General features: G+C 45.0%; 1 protein-coding gene and 1 pseudogene across 1 annotated transcript; one reads left to right on the top strand and one right to left on the bottom strand.

The window, feature by feature from the left end:
- Positions 1-14,406: 14,406 nt before the first annotated feature.
- Positions 14,407-17,413, top strand: LOC123128293 (uncharacterized). The gene is made up of 8 exons (XM_044548260.1): positions 14,407-14,759; positions 14,885-14,997; positions 15,232-15,281; positions 15,476-15,712; positions 16,035-16,184; positions 16,621-16,716; positions 16,831-16,851; positions 16,940-17,413. Exons 1-8 carry the CDS (start codon positions 14,503-14,505, stop codon positions 17,105-17,107), a joined length of 1,092 nt encoding a protein of 363 aa, XP_044404195.1. The 5' UTR covers positions 14,407-14,502; the 3' UTR covers positions 17,108-17,413.
- A 144-nt stretch (positions 17,414-17,557) lies between these two features.
- On the bottom strand, positions 17,558-18,747 carry LOC123128291 (NAC transcription factor ONAC010-like; annotated as a pseudogene).
- Positions 18,748-19,315: the final 568 nt, after the last annotated feature.

Here is a 19,315-nt window from a genome sequence, read left to right as displayed (position 1 = left end):
AGAGCTCATCATAAATGGTTACGTTGATGCAAGCTTTGACACGGATCCGGACGATTCTAAATCGCAAATCGGATACGTGTTTATATTAAACGGTGGAGCTGTCAGTTGGAGCAGTTCTAAACAGAGCGTCGTGGCAGGATCTACATGTGAAGCGGAGTACATTACTGCTTCGGAAGTAGCGAATGAAGGAGTCTGGATGAAGGAGTTCATATCCGATCTAAGTGTCATACCTAGTGCATCGGGTCCAATGAAAATATTTTGTGACAATACTGGTGCAATTGCCTTGGCAAAGGAATCCAGATTTCACAAGAGAACCAAGCACATCAAGAGACGCTTCAACTCCATCCGGGATCAAGTCCAGGTGGGAGACATAGAGATTTGCAAGATACATGCGGATCTAAATGTTGCAGACCCGTTGACTAAGCCTCTTCCACGAGCAAAACATGATCAGCACCAAGGCTCCATGGGTGTTAGAATCATTACTGTGTAATCTAGATTATTGACTCTAGTGCAAGTGGGAGACTGAAGGAAATATGCCCTAGAGGCAATAATAAAGTTATTATTTATTTCCTTATTTCATGATAAATATTTATTATTCATGCTAGAATTGTATTAACCGGAAACATAATACATGTGTGAATACATAGACAAACATAGTGTCACTAGTATGTCTCTACTTGACTAGCTCATTGATCAAAGATGGTTAAGTTTCCTAACCATAGACATGAGTTGTCATTTGATCAATGGGATCACATTATTAGGAGAATGATGTGATTGACTTGACCCATTCCGTTTGCTTAGCACTTGATCATTTCTGTTTACTGCTATTGCTTTCTTCATGACTTATACATGTTCTTATGAGTATGAGATTATGCAACTCCCGAATACCGGAGGAACACTTTGTGTGCTACCAAACATCACAACATAACTGGGTGATTATAAAGGTGCTCTACAGGTGTCTCCGATGGTACTTGTTGAGTTGGCATAGATCATGAAAGATCGTGGATGTCGCCTAGAGGGGGGTGAATAGGTGCTTTAAAATAATTACGGTTTAGGCTTGAACAAATGCGGAATAAACCTAGCGGTTAATTTGTCAAGAACAAAACCTACAACAACTAGGCTCACCTATGTGCACCAACAACTTATGCTAAGCAAGATAAACTACTAGGTGATAGCAAGATATATGATAAGAAACAATATGGCTATCACAAAGTAAAGTGCATAAGTAAAGAGCTCGGGTAAGAGATAACCGAGGCACGCGGAGACGATGATGTATCCCGAAGTTCACACCCTTGCGGATGCTAATCTACGTTTGGAGCGGTGTGGAGGCACAATGCTCCCCAAGAAGCCACTAGGGCCATCGTAATCTCCACACGCCCTCGCACACTGCAAGATGTCATGATTCCACTAAGGGACCCTTGAGGGCGGTCACCAAACCCGTACAAATGGAAACCCTTGGGGGCGGTCACCGAACCCGTACACTTTGGCAACCCTTGGGGGCGGTCACCGGTACCCGTCAAATTGCTCGGGGCGATCTCCACAACCTAATTGGAGACCCTGACGCTTGCCCGGAGCTTTACACCATAATGATTGAGCTCCGAACACCACCAACCTTCTAGGGCGCCCAGGCACCCAAGAGGAACAAGCTCTAGGGTGCCCAAACACCCAAGAGTAATAAGCTTCTCAAACTTCACTTCCACGTATCACCGTGGAGAACTCAAGCCGATGCACCAAATGGAATGGCAAGGGCACACGGAGTGCCCAAGTCCTTCTCTCCCAAATCCCACCAAAGCAACTAATTCTAGGGAGGAAAATGAGAGGAAGAATGAAAGAAGAACACGAAGAACTCCAAGATCTAGATCCAAGGGGTTCCCCTCACTTAGAGGAGAAAGTGATTGGTGGAAACGTGGATCTAGATCTCCTCTCTCTTTTCCCTCAAGAACTAGCAAGAATCATTGGAGGGATTGAGAGTTAGCAAGCTCGAAGAAGGTCAACAATGGGGGAAGAACACGAGCTAAAAAGGATTAGGTTCAATGGGGAAGAAGACCCCCTTTTATAGGTGGGGAAAAATCCAACCGTTATGCTCACAACCCGCACAGAGTGGTACTACCGCTCCAAGGAGCGGTACTACCGCTAGGGCGGTAGTACCCCTTTGAAAACAACAGTGAGGAGGCAGAAGGCGAGTAGAACCGCCGGAGCGGTACTACCGCTAGGGATCGCGGTACTACCGTAAAGGGTAGCGGTACTACTGCTAGCGAGCGGTACTAAAAAATACATCCGGGCCTACCACTGTAGGACTTGAGACGAGTTTTTGGTCCGGAGCGGTACTTCCGCTGTAGGAGCCGTGGTAGTACCGCTCTGGAGTGGTAGTAAAAAATTACATCCGCTCCAAATCACGGTAGTACCGCTGCAACCTTTTCAGAACACCAAAACTGCCACAACTTTTGCAAACGGACTCCAAATTCAATGAAACCAAGTTTGTTGGAAAGCTAGCGACAAGGGCTAACACAATCTTGAAAGAAATATCAATAAGAAGCAAATTAGAAAAGGCCCATTAGAAAAAGGTGAGAACCCTTACTCGGATAAGACCGGTAAAACCTCCAACACCGAAAACATCATAGAAGACGCATGCGAACTCCGTTTTCGATGAACTCAAGCTTGTCATCAAGATGACCAAAAGCTCTAAGACTCACAAAGAGAACTAAAAAAGAACCACGAAACATGATGTAAGGATGCAATGGTTTGAGCTCTCGACAAATGATACAATCAAGCTACTCACTTGAGAGCCCCCTTGATAGTACGGCTATCGATCCTATAACCCGGTCTCCCAACTACCACCATGAGACCGGTAAAATAAAAAACCTATCAAGGGTAAACCTTTGCCTTGCACATGATCCACTTGAGCTAGATGATGACGATCTTGTCCTCCTCAAGATGGACCACCTTTCTTGATTGCGCTGGGTCGATGGAGACTAGATGATTGCTCCCCCATACTCCACTATGGGTGAGCCACTCTTTGGCACATCTTCACAAGTCCATTGACACCACAATGGATGGCAAGCTTCAAGCACTTGATCTCTTCGTGATTCTCCACTTGAACTTGCACACGGCAATCTTGATGACGATCACCACTTGATGTCATCCTTCCCATGGGTTGTATGATATCATCCTCTTGATGCAAGCCCATGGACATGTACCTAACCCCACATAGACTCTCACATAGACCATGGGTTAGTACACAAAGTGCAATGGACAATGCTTACCATACCATGGGATCACTTGATCCCTCTCGGTACATCTTCTACTCTTTGTGAGTTGATCAACTTGATTCACTCTTGACTTAGTCTTGATCAACCTTGAATCTTTCCAACTCTCTTCGTTTGGATGATGTCTTGAAGGTAAACATGAATGATCACACAATCTTCTTCTTCAATACATGCTTGCAATAAGCTCAACACTCACATGACCAATCTTTGGATAATTCCTTAATAGCACCTTGGTCAACACATAAACTCCTTGAAACCAACACATGGACTTCAAGAAATGCCTATGGAAAAATCATTCAAATATAACTCAATGCAACCATTAGTCCATAGAGAATGTCATCAATTACCAAAACCACACATGGAGGCACCACATGTCCTTTCAATATCCCCCATTTTGGTAACTGATGACAATCACTTTCAAGAGAGTTTATATAAGGAATTATGCATCACCATGCAATGCAACAACCAATAATGCATGCGTAGGAGATGCGAATGCTTAGGAACAAAACCAAAGAAAGGATAAAACTCCGAAGACTTCTCCACAAAACTCTGAAATTTCTCCCTCATTGGCATCGATTGCCAAAATGGGCGAAAAGCTAAGAAGACCAATATAAAAGGTGTTCCTCCAAAAGTTGTGTATTTCTCAACAAGAGAGAGGAATGCCATACACAAATACAAAGGTAATACTTGGAGGAAGACCAACTATATTGAGGCACCAAGATTGCTATATGAAGATATGCCACAAGGGCATAACAAAGAGAGACGTAAGCAATCAAGCGATCAAAAGATACCAATTGAAGCAAGCAATCAAAGGACATCAATTGAACCAACTAGACCAAAGATCCTACGAGCCACAAGAAAAAAAGATATAATGATAAGAGCAGAGCAGTGTTCTAAAGAAACTAGAGAAGCTCCCCATGATTTGTGCACATCAAGAATTTTTGTATCTGGATACAAAGTGCACAAAAAGGATCATAGCTCCCCCAAAATCAATAGAAACTTACAACAAGTGCAAGAGAGCATATAGGAAACTAAGCCTAGTACTTGCAACAAACACATGGTTGAGCAACAAGTAAGAGAGGCAACTTAAGAGTGGGCTCAACCAAAACGATGTGTGTGAGTCAAGGCAATGCACTTGAGAAGACTAATGTATAGAAGAGCATTAAGAATCAATAAAGTCTTGAAAGAATGAGGCACATGGTGCAAGGCCTATCATTCCCACACACAACTAGCAAATGGGTTCACAAGCTTACTAATAAGCATATAGAGAACCTATGCTTGTGACAACCCGCGGTGAAGATAGAAGATGAAAGGCTCATCAAGACGAGGGATACCAATTAAGATGGCAAAAACCTCGTAAAAATAAGCAAGAGGAAAAAAATCTTCACCACACAAGAGTGCATCAAGATGCAACTATAGAAGACACACACTTAAGGCAAAAGCTTTCATGGAGCCACCAAAGAAATAACATAAGAAAGACAAGGTGGATGCGAAAGAAAGGATATCATCTAGATATGCAACTTATCTCAAGTGTATAAGATTCTAGGTAGACGAAATCATGATGATATATATATCTACAAAGAAGGATGTACACCCGAAATAGTTACAACACGAAGGAACAAGATATCCAAAAGGAAGTCATACATATACCAATAAGATATTTGCTTGGAAGCATAGCACATGGCTAGATATGGTCTTATAGTATATAAATGAATTCCTACCACACACCCATCAAAGACATCACAACTAGCAACATGAGATCATCGTTGAGATGATTTGAGAAAGGAAACAAGTATCACAAGAAAGAATGGATAACATGCCATGATACAACCTACACAAGGTTGATGCAAGAAATGTGTGCATGAAGTATATGAAGATACTTGTTACCGAGATAACATTGGAAGGATGTAGTAGATACCAATTGAAGGTACAAAGTAGTTCATTGATCATCCTAGCTTGACTCCAATAAGCACATGGTGACAACACCTTCCTTGTGAGTGAGCCAAGCATCCAATGCATCTCCACTTGTTCCTAGAACAATGACACAAACAAAATGGTACCCAAACTCATTGGGACCAAAGAGTTAGAGAACCAACAACACATAGGACAAACTCCACATAAATATGTGCATATAGATATGAAAAATGAATTTCATGCACATCTCATCCAATTTGAGACTTGGTGGAGTTCCCCCTATATATTGGGTCAAAGAAATAAAACATGCCAAAGAAACTACAAGAAGTAAATATGCATGCTCAAGACTTCCAAGAACCGAGACCAAAAGACAAAGAAATACCAAGCGAAGAAAAGATACCAAATGAATAAATCATCACTTGGAGGATATCCATAAAAGATACATCAAGGAATGAGATATCCATTGATACACTCAAAAAGAAAGATGTCAAACTCCCAAAAGAGAGAATGGTTCCAAACAAACCAAGCCCTCTACAAAGTTTCATGATGGCACAAAGCACCAAAAAGAAATGGCTTGCCTTCCACAAACACACACTTGATAAGAATCACAAGATGAGTGTTTTATAGAGAATAGGATAGCTCCCCAAAGACTAGTGCATTATAGAGAATTTGCATTTGAATACAAAATGCACGAGGTGGGATCACCACTTTCACTATATCTAGAAAACACTAGACAAGGTCAAGAAATTAACAAGATCCACAAGTGGTATGGAATACAATGGGAGTTGACACAATCCTAGGCAAGAGATAAAGCAAATAAAAGCAAAGGCCAACGTAAAGATGATCAATAATTTCTACCACACATAAATGAGTACCAATTGTCAAAAGACAAGAAGTATTTGGAAATAATTCCCGGTGGTAGATAACAAGGATATCCGACATCATCTTCACACGAAACAAAAAGCAAATTGCAACTTGTAGAGCTAACATGCCACCTAGGAACAAGATAATTTACAATATCAACACTAGGTGACAATATCTCAAATGTACACATTTTCTAGGCTAGTAATATACACACAACATATTACTCCCCCATAATGTGATACCAATTGAGGATAAACAAGAGGCAGATAAAAGGATCCAACAAGAGATAATTAATGGACTATTTAGAATTTGAATTTCTCATGAGAAGACATACCACATAGTGACTAGATAATCTTGAAATATCAATACTAGATGGTATTACTCATGTACACACATTTATAGGATTGTGAGGTGCACAAAGCACATCACTCCCCCATAATAGGATATTCCATTAATCTCTCACAAGAGCCAACTAAGAAATAAACAAGATGCAAAAAGGCTCAACACACAACACACACGTACGTGATGTGCAAAACAACATACACATACTTGATTTCTCAAGATAAGCAAATTGGAAGCACAACATATACAAGCACATGCAAGGTACAAAACCACAACATGCTAAGGGGCAAGTAACTTTCAAGTAAACAATTTAAACACGAGTTACCGCAAGGAGGAACATTGGATATAAGATAGAAACTTGATAACCCGAATGACTTGGCTTGAGACAATAAGAATGATGAAGTCCCCTTAATTCTTCATAATGTATCCAAGTCTCCAAAGACCTCCAATATCACCTATTGATCAAGTTTGAGCTTGTTGGTCCCCAACCAAGTTGGGTCCTAAGAGGTTAGTCACAATAGGCTTGGCTACCCAAATGGTTCTTTTCTTGACACCACTTTGAGAACCAACAAATTTGGCAAACACATTGCCAACATTATCCTTCCCAAGAGAATAGATATCATCAATAATAATTGGGTTGGATAAGTTACCACTAGTGCATGAAGAGGCGGGGTGACCTTTCTCGCGACATAGGTAGCAATGTCTACTCTTCACTTTCTTCTCACTTGATTTCTCAACTTGAGAAGCATAAGCTTGAGTCTTCTTGGGAAGAGGCTTTTCTTCAACTTGAGATTGAGCATGAGAATGAACTTGTGGCCGCTTCCCTTGTTGCTTGTCACTAATGGGTTTCTTCTTCAATGGGCAAGATCTAACATGATGCCCTTCAATTTTGCACTTGAAGCAAATAATAATCTTGGCTGAATTCTTGACATGTTCTTGGCCCTTCTTCTTGATCATCTTGGACCTCTTCTTCTTATTGGAGTTGAATCCAAGTCCACCTTTGTCATTGGGGGATTTTTGCACACTCAAGATATTGTTGAGTGTGGATTTCCCTTCATGACTTTTTTCCAAGTCTTTCTTCAAAGAAGTGACTTGGGCCTTGAGCTCTTTGATTTCCTCTACATGGTTAGTCTCAACACAAGTACTAGAGGAAGTATAAGCTTCATCGTTAGAGCAACAAGGCAAGGAAAGCAATTCATCACAAGATGTACCAACATTGTGAGTAGATGAATTACAAGGACTAGCACATGGCAATATAGCATTTTGACTAGAACTAGTGCTAGTATCCACATGAGGATCACCAGATGTTACCTTAGAAATCATGGCCTCATGAGCTATCTTTAGCTCATTATGGGATACTAGAAGATCATCACGAGAGCTTGAGAGCTTTTCATGGTTTTCTTCCAATTTCCCATAATTGCTAGATAGCAATTCGAGTGGAGCCCGAAGCTCAACATTCTCCTTCAAAATAGATGCTTCACAAGTAATAGAGTTAGTATCACAAGCATCATCATTAACAACAATAGGAGAGGACACCTTGGCAAGCTCTTTTAAGTAAGAAGCTTCAAGTTGAGCATGAGACTCGGTGAGTTTGATGAGCTCACCCTTGATGACCCTTGAGCCATTTTCGAGGTGCTCAAAATCCTCAAGGAGTCTAGCATGAGCAACTTCAAGCTTAGCATTTTTAGTTTTGAAATCATTGGCCACCTTGAGTGCTCTATCACGAGATTCCTTTATTCTAGATAATTCTAGAGCAAAGGTCTCCTCAAGAGATTCGGATGTGGTTTGTTCATGTTCAAGAGCTTGATATAGCTCCACGATCTCATTTGCGTAATCACGCTCATGAGCTTCCATTTTCTCAATGTTGACCTCATGCTCCTCTAGATGAGATTCCAACTCCTCAATGTATTTCTTGCCTTCAATGGCAATAGACATGATTTCCATGAAGTTGGAATGAGAAAGTTTATTTTTGTGAAGAGCTTTAAAAATCATTTCCCCCTTAGTTTTTAAGGAGGCAACATTATCATTCTCTTCATCATAATCAACATCATCATCACTCTTGCCATCATCACAAGATATATTGGGATTCAAAGTGGGAGATACCTTTGAAGCCTTGGCCATAAGGCAAAATGCAATAGATGATGATGTAGGATCCGTTGAAGCACCATTCAAGACCACATATTGTTCCATGGGGTGTCGGGTTTCCTCTACATTGCTAGCACAACAATTCGAGGACATATATGCATTTTTATCATGGCAACAAGACATAGTAAACATATCATCATGAGATTTAGTCAAGCAATTTCTACATGATATGCAAGGACTATCAACACAAGCATGTGAAACATTTGGAGTGCTCGAAGTGTTAAAGCCCAAAGAAGGAGCATTGCAATAAGATAGTGATGAAGGATCATCCACAATAAACACACTATCATCATTGCAATAACCAACACTACTCACCATATCATTACCTTGTGGCAAACCACATGTAGGTGAAGTAGAAGAAGTTGAGAATACTATAAGGCCGAATGTGGAGGGAGAACAATCATCCCCACAAAACTTGGACACGCCATATTTATCTTGAAGCTTTGTCCACAACTCATGAGCATCCCGGAACGGCATGAGTTGAAATATAACTACATTGCTCAAAGCATAGAAAAGCACATTAGAAGCTTGAGCATTGAGATAAGAGTTTTTCTCATCCTATAAAGATAATCTTTGGGGATCCTTTGGAGGAGAAAAACCCATATCTACAATTCGCTCTAAATTTGGGTCCATGACCCTAAAAAGATTAAGCATGCGAATTACCCAAACATCAAAATTTGTGCCATCGAAACTAAGAGTGTCAGAGAATCCTAAACCCCTAGTCGACATCCTTACTCTCTAGGCGGTTAAGCCCTATAAAGAGAGACGAGGCTCTGATACCAATTGAAATATCGTGGATGTCGCCTAGAGGGGGGGGTGAATAGGCGCTTTAAAATAATTACGGTTTAGGCTTGAACAAATGCGGAATAAACCTAGCGGTTAATTTGTCAAGCACAAAACCTACAACAACTAGGCTCACCTATGTGCACCAACAACTTATGCTAAGCAAGATAAACTACTAGGTGATAGCAAGATATATGATAAGAAACAATATGGCTATCACAAAGTAAAGTGCATAAGTAAAGAGCTCGGGTAAGAGATAACCGAGGCACGCGGATTCGACGATGTATCCCGAAGTTCACACCCTTGCGGATGCTAATCTCCGTTTGGAGCGGTGTGGAGGCACAATGCTCCCCAAGAAGCCACTAGGGCCACCGTAATCTCCTCACGCCCTCGCACAATGCAAGATGCCGTGATTCCACTAAGGGACCCTTGAGGGCGGTCACCGAACCCGTACAAATGGCAACCCTTGGGGGCGGTCACCGAATCCGTACACTTTGGCAACCCTTGGGGGCAGTCACCGGTACCCGTCAAATTGCTCGGGGCGATCTCCACAACCTAATTGGGGACCCCGACGCTTGCCCGAAGCTTTACACCACAATGATTGAGCTTCGAACACCACCAACCGTCTAGGGCGCCAAGGCACCCAAGAGGAGCAAGCTCTAGGGTGCCCAAACACCCAAAAGTAATATGCTTCTCAAACTTCACTTCCACGTATCACCGTGGAGAACTCAAGCCGATGCACCAAATGGAATGGCAAGGGCACACGGAGTGCCCAAGTCCTTCTCTCCCAAATCCCACCAAAGAAACTAATGCTAGGGAGGAAAATGAGAGGAAGAACGAAAGAAGAACACGAAGAACTCCAAGATCTAGATCCAAGGGGTTCCCCTCACTTAGAGGAGAAAGTGATTGGTGGAAACGTGGATCTAGATCTCCTCTCTATTTTCCCTCAAGAACTAGCAAGAATCATTGGAGGGATTGAGAGTTAGCAAGCTCGAAGAAGGTAAACAATGGGGGAAGAACACGAGCTAAAAAGGATTAGGTTCAATGGGGAAGAAGACCCCCTTTTATAGGTGGGGAAAAATCCAACCGTTATGCTCACAGCCCGCACAGAGTGGTACTACCGCTCCAAGGAGCGGTACTACCGCTAGGGTGGAAGTACCCCTTTGAAAAACAACAGCGACGAGGCAAAAGGGGAGTAGAACCGTCGGAGCGGTACTACCGCTTGTCCTCACGGTACTACCGCTAGGGTTCGCGGTACTACCGCAAAGGGTAGCGGTACTACTGCTAGCGAGCGGTACTAAAAAATACATCCGGGCCTACCACCGTAGGACTTGGGACGAGTTTTTGGTCCGGAGCGGTACTACTGCTGTAGGAGCCGCGGTAGTACCGCTCTGGAGCGATAGTACCGCTCTGGAGCGGTAGTAAAAAATTACATCCGCTCCAAATCGCGGTAGTACCGCTGCAACCTTTTCAGAACACCAAAACTACCACAACTTTTGCAAACAGACTCCGAATTCAATGAAACCAAGTTTGTTGGAAAGCTAGAGACAAGGGCTAACACAATATTGAAAGAAATATCAATAAGAAGCAAATTAGAAAAGACCCATAATAAAAAGGTGAGAACCCTTCCTCGGATAAGATCGGTAAAACCTCCAACACCGAAAACATCATAGAAGACGCATGTGAACTCCGTTTTCGATGAACTCAAGCTTGTCATCAAGATGACCAAAAGCTCTAAGACTCACAAAGAGAACTAAACAAGAACCAAGAAACATGATGCAAGGATGCAATGGTTTGAGCTCTCGACGAACGAGACGATCAAGCTACTCACTTGAGAGCCCCCCTTGATAGTACGGCTATCGATCCTATAACCCGGTCTCCCAACTACCACCATGAGACCGGTAAAATAGAAAACCTATCAAGGGCAAACCTTTGCCTTGCACATGATCCACTTGAGCTAGATGATACGATCTTGTCCTCCTCAAGATGGACCACCTTTCTTGATTGCGTTGGGTCGATGGAGACTAGATGATTGCTCCCCCATACTCCACTATGGGTGAGCCACTCTTCGGCACATCTTCACAAGTCCATTGACACCACAATGGATGGCAAGCTTCAAGCACTTGATCTCTTCGTGATTCTCCACTTGAACTTGCACACGACAATCTTGATGACGATCACCACTTGATGTCATCCTTCCCATGGGTTGTATGATATCATCCTCTTGATGCAAGCCCATGGATATGTACCTAACCCCACATAGACTCTCACATAGACCATGGGTTAGTACACATAGTGCAATGGACAATGCTTACCATATCATGGAATCACTTGATCCCTCTCGGTACATCTTATACTCTTTGTGAGTTGATCAACTTGATTCACTCTTGACTTAGTCTTGATCAACCTTGAATATTTCCAACTCTCTTCGTTTGGATGATGTCTTGAAGGTAAACATGAATGATCACACAATCTTCCTCTTCAAGACATGCTTGCAATAAGCTCAACACTCACATGACCAATCTTTGGATAATTCCTTAATAGCACCTTGGTCAACCCATAAACTCCTTGAAACCAACACATGGACTTCAAGAAATGCCTATGGAAAAAATCATTCAAATATAACTCAATACAACCATTAGTCCATAGAGAATGTCATCAATTACCAAAACCACACATGGAGGCACCGCATGTCCTTTCAGATCATGATTAGGATTTGTCACTCCGATTGTCGGAGAGGTATCTCTAGGCCCTCTCGGTAATGCACATCACTATAAGCCTTGCAAGCAATGCAACTAATGAGTTAGTTGCGGGATAGTGCATTACGGAACGAGTAAAGTGACTTACCGATAACGACATTGAACTAGGTATTGGGACGATCGAATCTCGGGCAAGTAACATACCGATGACAAAGAGAACAATGTATAGTGTTATGCGGTTTGACCGATAAAGATCTTCGTAGAATATGTAGGAACCAATATGAGCATCCAGGTTCCGCTATTGGTTATTGACCGGAGACATGTCTCGGTCATGTCTACATAGTTCTCGAACCCGTAGGGTTCGCACGCTTAAAGTTCTGTGACGATCGGTTTTATGAGTTTATATGTTTTGATGTACCGAAGGTAGTTCAGAGTCCCGGATATGATCACGGACATGATGAGGAGTCTCGAAATGGTCGAGACATAAAGATTGATTTATTGAAAGCCTACATTTGGACATCGGAAGAGTTCCGGGTAAAATCAGAATTTTACCGGAGTACCGGAGGGGTTACCGGAACCCCCCGGGGGCTAATGGGCCTTGTTGGGCCATAAGGGAAAGAGAGAGGGGCCGGCCTAGGGCAGGCAGTGCGCCCCCTCCCCTCTGTCCGAATTGGACTAGGAGAGGAGGAGGGGGGCGGCGCCCCCCTTTCCTTCTCTTTCTCTCCCTTCCTCCCCCCTCCTAGTAGGAGTAGGAAGGGAGGAATCCTACTCCTACTAGGAGGAGGATTCCTTCTCCTAGCGTGCCAACAAGGGCCGGTCGGCCTCCCCCTTGCTCCGTTATATATACAGGGGCAGGGGGCACCTCTAGACACACAAGTTGATCACAAAGATCTCTCCCAGCCGTGTGTGGTGCCCACCTCCACCATAATTCACCTCGGTCATACTGTAGTGGTGTTTAGGCGAAGCCCTGCTGCGGTAGCTTCATCAACATCGTCACCACGCCGTCGTGCTGACGAAACTCTTCCCCGACCAAGCTGAACATGTGCTGAACGCGGAGGTGCCGTACGTTCGGTACTGAGGATCGGTCGATCGTGAAGACATACGACTACATCAACCGCATTGTCATAACGCTTCCGCTTAACGGTCTACGAGGGTACATGGACGACACTCTCCCCTCTCATTGCTATGCATCACCATGATCCTGCGTGTGCGTAGGAAACTTTTGACATTACTACGTTTCCCAACACCCTCAGTACCCCTATCTTATAAAGGCCCTAGCTGATCCGACAACGATGGTGCGTGTTAGTCTTCTTGGTGGTCTTGGACCGGTCAACGGCCCATGCCGCCGCAAGCTCCTCGTTTGTGAGGACCTAGTATGACGCTACCTGCATCTTGGCAAAGGTGGTCGACCAACACGCTCGGCACCACTCCGCCACAGTGAGGGTTTGGGAGCCCTCGAACGACGAGGAGGATGTGCCGCTGAAAGTGAATCTAATCCGCTTGGTGGATTTTAATATTATTGACAACATATCTCAAGGAACTAATGCTTATCTAGTCTATCTCCCGAAAGGTTCTTGTGTGTGCACCAAAGGAAATGAAATGTGACCCCACAAATTATGATGAAGACAAGTGTTGGCCAAGCTTAGAATTCTCCATTTCATTTTAGTGATCCAAGATCACGTTGAGTTCATAAGCATGTCGATACTATCAAGAAGATGATGAACAAGCTATGCTGAGTTTCTTTCTATTTGAGTTTAAAGATCAAACTCCAACTGCCCTCAAAAGTCTTCATTTCCTTCGCTATATCTATTTAACTTTCAAATCTTCGGAGATGCCAAGCTCTTCCAGTCGGAACCATTGAGCAGTTCATCCAGATATAACCGTTGCAAACCCTAGCACATTGGAGCGTCGATCATTCTACTCGGAACCACCAATGCACTTGGCAAAACTTCTGTTGTTCGCTCAGAATTTTCGAAGACCCCTCACTTGGAGTTCTGAAGTGTTTATAAAGAGGGAAAACAGCACGAGGCGGCTAGGGCTTGGCGAACACCTTAGCCCCTCTCTCATACGTACAAGCCTAATGCTTCGTGTGTGTGTGTGTGCGCGCGCATGTGGTGGAATTTCTTTTTTCTCGACAACTATCTTTGTTGGATTCACTCTGAGGTAAAAAAAATTGACGGATACAAAAAACAACCAGGCGCCTGAGCCATAGGTGCTCCCTATGAGTTTTTGGTCAGTTGTCATCACCCTCATTTCCGTGTTTATTTCCCTTTCTTTTTCTTCAAAAAATTAGCTTCAAATACAACGGAAATAAGGGGACGTGTCAGAATCCTATTGGCTGCAGAGTTTCCCTCTAGATAGCAGCACAATCCCAAGCGCCAATCAAAGGCCATCATCACTAGAGCCACACCAGCGAGCTCCGGTAGAGCGGAGAAAATCGAACGACGGCAGAGAAAATCACCACAGCATTTCCAGCAGAGCGGCCTAAAATGGCAGCCATCCTCGGGCGCGCCGGCACCACCGCCAGCGGCGGCTTCCGGCGGCACCATCAAGAAACCAGCCGCGGCGGCCGTCGGCGAGGTGCGGTCGTCGTCGCGGCCGTGACCGGCGCCGCGCCGCAGGAGGGGTCGCTGGAGCGGCCGGCGTGGTCCGGGGAGACGCCTGTGTCGCGGCTCGTCGCCGCGCTCATCGCCTTCAAGCCGCTCTACTCCCTCATGAAGGTCGCCTCCCGCGAGGTCATCATCAGGTAGGCACCGCGCACCATTGGCCGTCAGTCAGTTAGCTAGCTGTTGGGCTTCTCGTCAGCAATGTAGTGGCGGTGGTTGGACTTGGGCGCCGTGATGGTGGAGGCCATGGATGGTTGTTATCCAGGACGGCGGAGAAGTCCAACATCCCGTGGAGGGAGATGACGAGGAAGGTGCTGGAGTCTGACGTGTACGAGGTGTTCGAGAGGATAAGAGACCCCGACATCGTCTACCCTGACTGTGAGCAGTTCATCCCACCATTCCGACCATCATCTCTTCTTCGTCAGCTCTTTTGTTCGATAACACATTTCTTTAGCTGGTTAATTAGTCCAGTAGCATCAATCACAAAAAAGTTTACAGTGAGAAGGTTATGCTTTTACCTTCAGCTGCACCTCTGATTCGATGATTTGATCGGCACGATACTGAATTATCAAGGAAGCAGAAGCATTAACATGGCTTGCTTATGTTGAGCAGATTATCTGAGCCCATTCCACGCCTATGACGAAGGGAACCTATCATGGCTGGTAATTGTTTGCTTCCCTCTCTTCTCTCTGCACTTGTGATAATTCAGATCCATTGAGTTGTAAGTACTTCAGTTTTAAAAGACAGTTATTTTTCCTTTAGGTTTGCCATTCTACATATGTTCCGGAAGACATGCAGTCGAGCACATTTTATCTGAACTCCTGTTTCTCTCTCGTGTTGATCACGAATGATGCAGGCTGCAGCTGAGGCTGAGGCCGCGACCTTGTCGATTGCAAAGAGGGCCATACCCGAGGCTACTTCCATCGAAGAAGCGAACCAGATTGTTCGGGGAAACTGGATGAATGCAATTGAGGAGCATCACCTCAAGCACGGGGGGGAAAACTGCCAGATCAATGACATTTTGGACATTGGCTGCTCTGTTGGAGTGAGCACCAGATACCTGGCTGAGAGGTTCCCTTCGGCTAAGGCTGTTGTAAGTGCATCTCTTGCCACATCTCTGAAAATTGTCTTGTCAAGGTTCAGTGTCTGCTAGTGTTTTGGGTAAACGATCAAATCTTGTGAAAATCATAGCATCCAGGATCTCTGATAAAACAGAAAAAATCATGCTGTAATATTAGCAGTATCGATATTGTCGACTCAGTTTGATGGCATGGTGCCATGCTCTTATTACCGCTTATCTTAAGCTACATGAATTTGTTAACATATTGTGTTATAGCTACCTTTCTGCATATTGATGATTCCTTTGGTTGGTTTTTATATGGATTTGCTAATTTGGAGCTTTTTCAATGACCAAGGGACTAGATCTATCGCCCTACTTCCTGGCCGTGGCAGCACAGAAGGAAGAACAACTGTCTCGGCAAAACCCTATTCGTTGGGTTCATGCAAATGGTGAAGCGACTGGGTTGCCACCGAATTCATTTGACGTCGTCTCCCTTGCTTATGTGGTAATTTCTATCATATCTTGAATGGTTATCACAAAATAAACTAATGTAACCTCCCTGTATTTTTTTTCTTTCAAAAATCAACCAATGTAGTCTAATTAGCTGATACCCTCAATAATCTTGGAAAGGGAGACACAGACTTTTTTTTGTGAAATAAAGACTGAAAATGTTTTCTTAAAAGAGACTGAAAATGTTGAAGCGACAAAACAATAACTGATCTTGATCTTACACAATTGTAGTGACATGCCTATTTTTGCATCTAATTAGGATTCTAGACTTCTTTACATGAACGTTGTGCCAAGGACTTTGAAAAATAAGTAAAATTACAGGGGGAAATCAAAGTCAGCTTTTATCAAGAGATCACCATTTAAGTAGAAAATGAAAAGGTACTCGCAAATCACCACTAATGCCGCAAGCGCAATTCTATAAACACCTGCAGTGCCACGAGTGTCCAGCACGAGCAATAATCGGATTGGCGAAGGAAGCATTCAGACTGCTTCGTCCAGGAGGAACCATCGCCTTAACCGACAACTCAGTAAGAAAATTCAGTTTCCCAATATTAATCAGTTACTGTACCTGGTAACACAACTGTTTTGAAAAGGGTTCAGACATCTAACTTCGTTTCCTTTTGTGTTTGTGCTCGCCGCAGCCAAAATCAAAAGTACTCCAGGTAACCTCGAGCGAAATTTACTGAAGCTCCTTATCTGTTTCTCACTCACATTGACTGGGGTACTAACAAATTGTTACTACCGTTTCAGGAATTATCACCCGTTCTGTTCACTCTTATGAAGAGCACCGAACCGTTCCTGGACGAGTACTACATGCTGGATCTGGAGGAGGCGCTCAGCCAAGCAGGCTTCGTCAATGTGTGCTCCGTGCTGACAGACCCCAGGCACAGAACGGTCACTGCCACTGTACCCTACTGACTGCATCACCATGGTTCACCAATGCACAATTTTGTGTTGTGAACAGTCACAAAAGTTAGTAACTTGGGAGCCATTTGCATTCAGGAAGAAAATGATCCTGCAACTTAACTACAGAAATGCGATGTACTCCCTCCGTTAGTGATCTAAACACTGTTATATTTCTTTACGGAGGGAGTACTACATGGCAGCCACCGTTTGGTTCGATCACGAGAGAAACATTTGAAGTCTGTAATAAGTGGAAAAAACAAATTTCAACCAGGATGACAGATTTGCGTATGTAGTAAAATTATTATGGAGTTCAAAAAATCCGGGTGCGTAATTGTAGACCATCATCCATCGGCACAAGCACATGACATGGTATGGTAGTATGATACGCTATCCCATATCCTAGTTTCTAGAGATGTATTGCTTCGACTAGTTCACTCTCGATCTCGGTGGCCGCATCGCCAGCGTTGCTCTGCTCACTGAAGTCGCCGCCTTTGTCGCCGAGAGGGATCGTAGCCGTAGATCTCGTCCCGGTTCTCCTCCCCGCCGTTGCAGGGCAAAATAGGCGAGTGGGCGCTCTCGGTGTTCATGGCACCGCCGTCATTGTTGTAGCCATACAGAGCGCCACCGGCTTGTTGCTCGCCGCCGGAGCACATCAGGGAGGAATCTCCAGCGTAGTATTGGTTGTGGCTGTGGATCTGGCCCAGCTGATTAGGCCATGGGGCAACCTCTTGGCTAGCAACCGGGACGAACTGTGAAGGGTCGTAGTAGGCGCCGTTCGTCCCCACCATGCCGCAGCCGTAGAAAGCATCAGCTTGAGCGCCGGTGAATCCCTGGCTGTGACTCGTCGTCGCCGCGGCAAGCTGGTTGGTGTACGAGAGGCCGTAGTCGATGTATTGGCCATCCGGGAGAGGCGTATAGCAGGAGTCGGCATCTGTCGTGTCAACGCCGTTGCCGCCATACGGAGCACCAGCTTGCGTGCAACCAAGTCCCTCGCCGTTGCTCGCCATTGCGGCGGCATCGTGGTCGTACTCGTAGTAGCTCGTGCCCGGCAGCTCAGGGTCCTGGACCACAACCTGCTGGTCGGCGCCGGCGGTGGCCGCGCCCGCTGCCTTTTCCTTCTTGGTGTTACTGCTGATGTTGACGCGGGCGAGCACCTTGCCGGGGAGCGGCGGCGACGTGATCTCGTACTCGTGCATGACATACCCCGTGCTGGCGCTGCCGCGGCCGGCCCTGAGCTTGAAGGTGAGGTCGTACCGCTTGTAGGCGAGGTCCAACTCGACGCCGCCTGGGCCGAGCAGGGTGACGGTGCCCTCGTTCAACTTCTGCCCCTGCCAGACGCCGCCGCCCTTGACGGTGCGCCTCCTGCGGCCGCCGTCCGTGGGGGGGGGGGGGGGGGGGGGCGAAGAAGAAGGCGTGCTCGATCTTGCCGTCGCCGCCGTGCCTCCGGAGGAGCTCCCACGGCGGGGCGCTCCCGGGGTCTTCTTCGATGATGGCGTGCGCGTGCGGGTTGGGGAGGCCGAGCGCGCGCGGGAGGAGGTAGTAGGCGACGATGTCGCCGTCGGTGGGGTCGAACTTGAACGCCGGCGGCATGCCGAGGCCGAAGCCGAACTTGTAGGCTTCCATCCCTGCTCTTCTCTGCTCCGCGTCTAGGTTTCGATCGATGGAAGAGTGCGGTAGGGTTCCGGCGTGGAGATCTTCCTAATATAGACGAGGAGGGGCTGGAGGGGGACTCCTGACCTACTCGGAGTGGAGATCCTTCATACTTTCCACCTACAGATCGGACTCGAAAACGCGGGAACTAATAACAAGACTAACAAGCCCTTGATTGAAAGTGTGCACGTGCAACGCATTTATATTCCTTTATCATAATCTATGATAAAAAAAAAACATCAACTCTGAATTTTGAATCTTATTTCTCTGCCCAGCGCTAAATATAAATCAAATGGTCAAAAGTGCTATTGACAAAATAAAATAAAATTGGACAACAGGAAAAGCCTCTACTTGTTTACTTATCAAATGGGCTCTCGATCATCGATCAAAACACAAGAAGAACAAAAGAGACACCCGTGACGCTTCATTTGATCGACGATCTGTTAAATCTGAAATGCTTAGAAGTATCTACAACTGGACCCCTTATATCCGCCCTAAACACCCGGATGGGCTGTCCGGACGAAAAAATGAAATCCAACAGGACGCCCTATATCTGACCCAAGCGCCCGG

This window comes from Triticum aestivum, chromosome 6A, assembly GCF_018294505.1.
Source record: "Triticum aestivum cultivar Chinese Spring chromosome 6A, IWGSC CS RefSeq v2.1, whole genome shotgun sequence".
NCBI lineage: Eukaryota > Viridiplantae > Streptophyta > Magnoliopsida > Poales > Poaceae > Triticum > Triticum aestivum.
The sequence above is the reverse complement of the archived record's forward strand: the minus strand, read 5'-3'. Positions and strand labels throughout refer to the sequence as shown.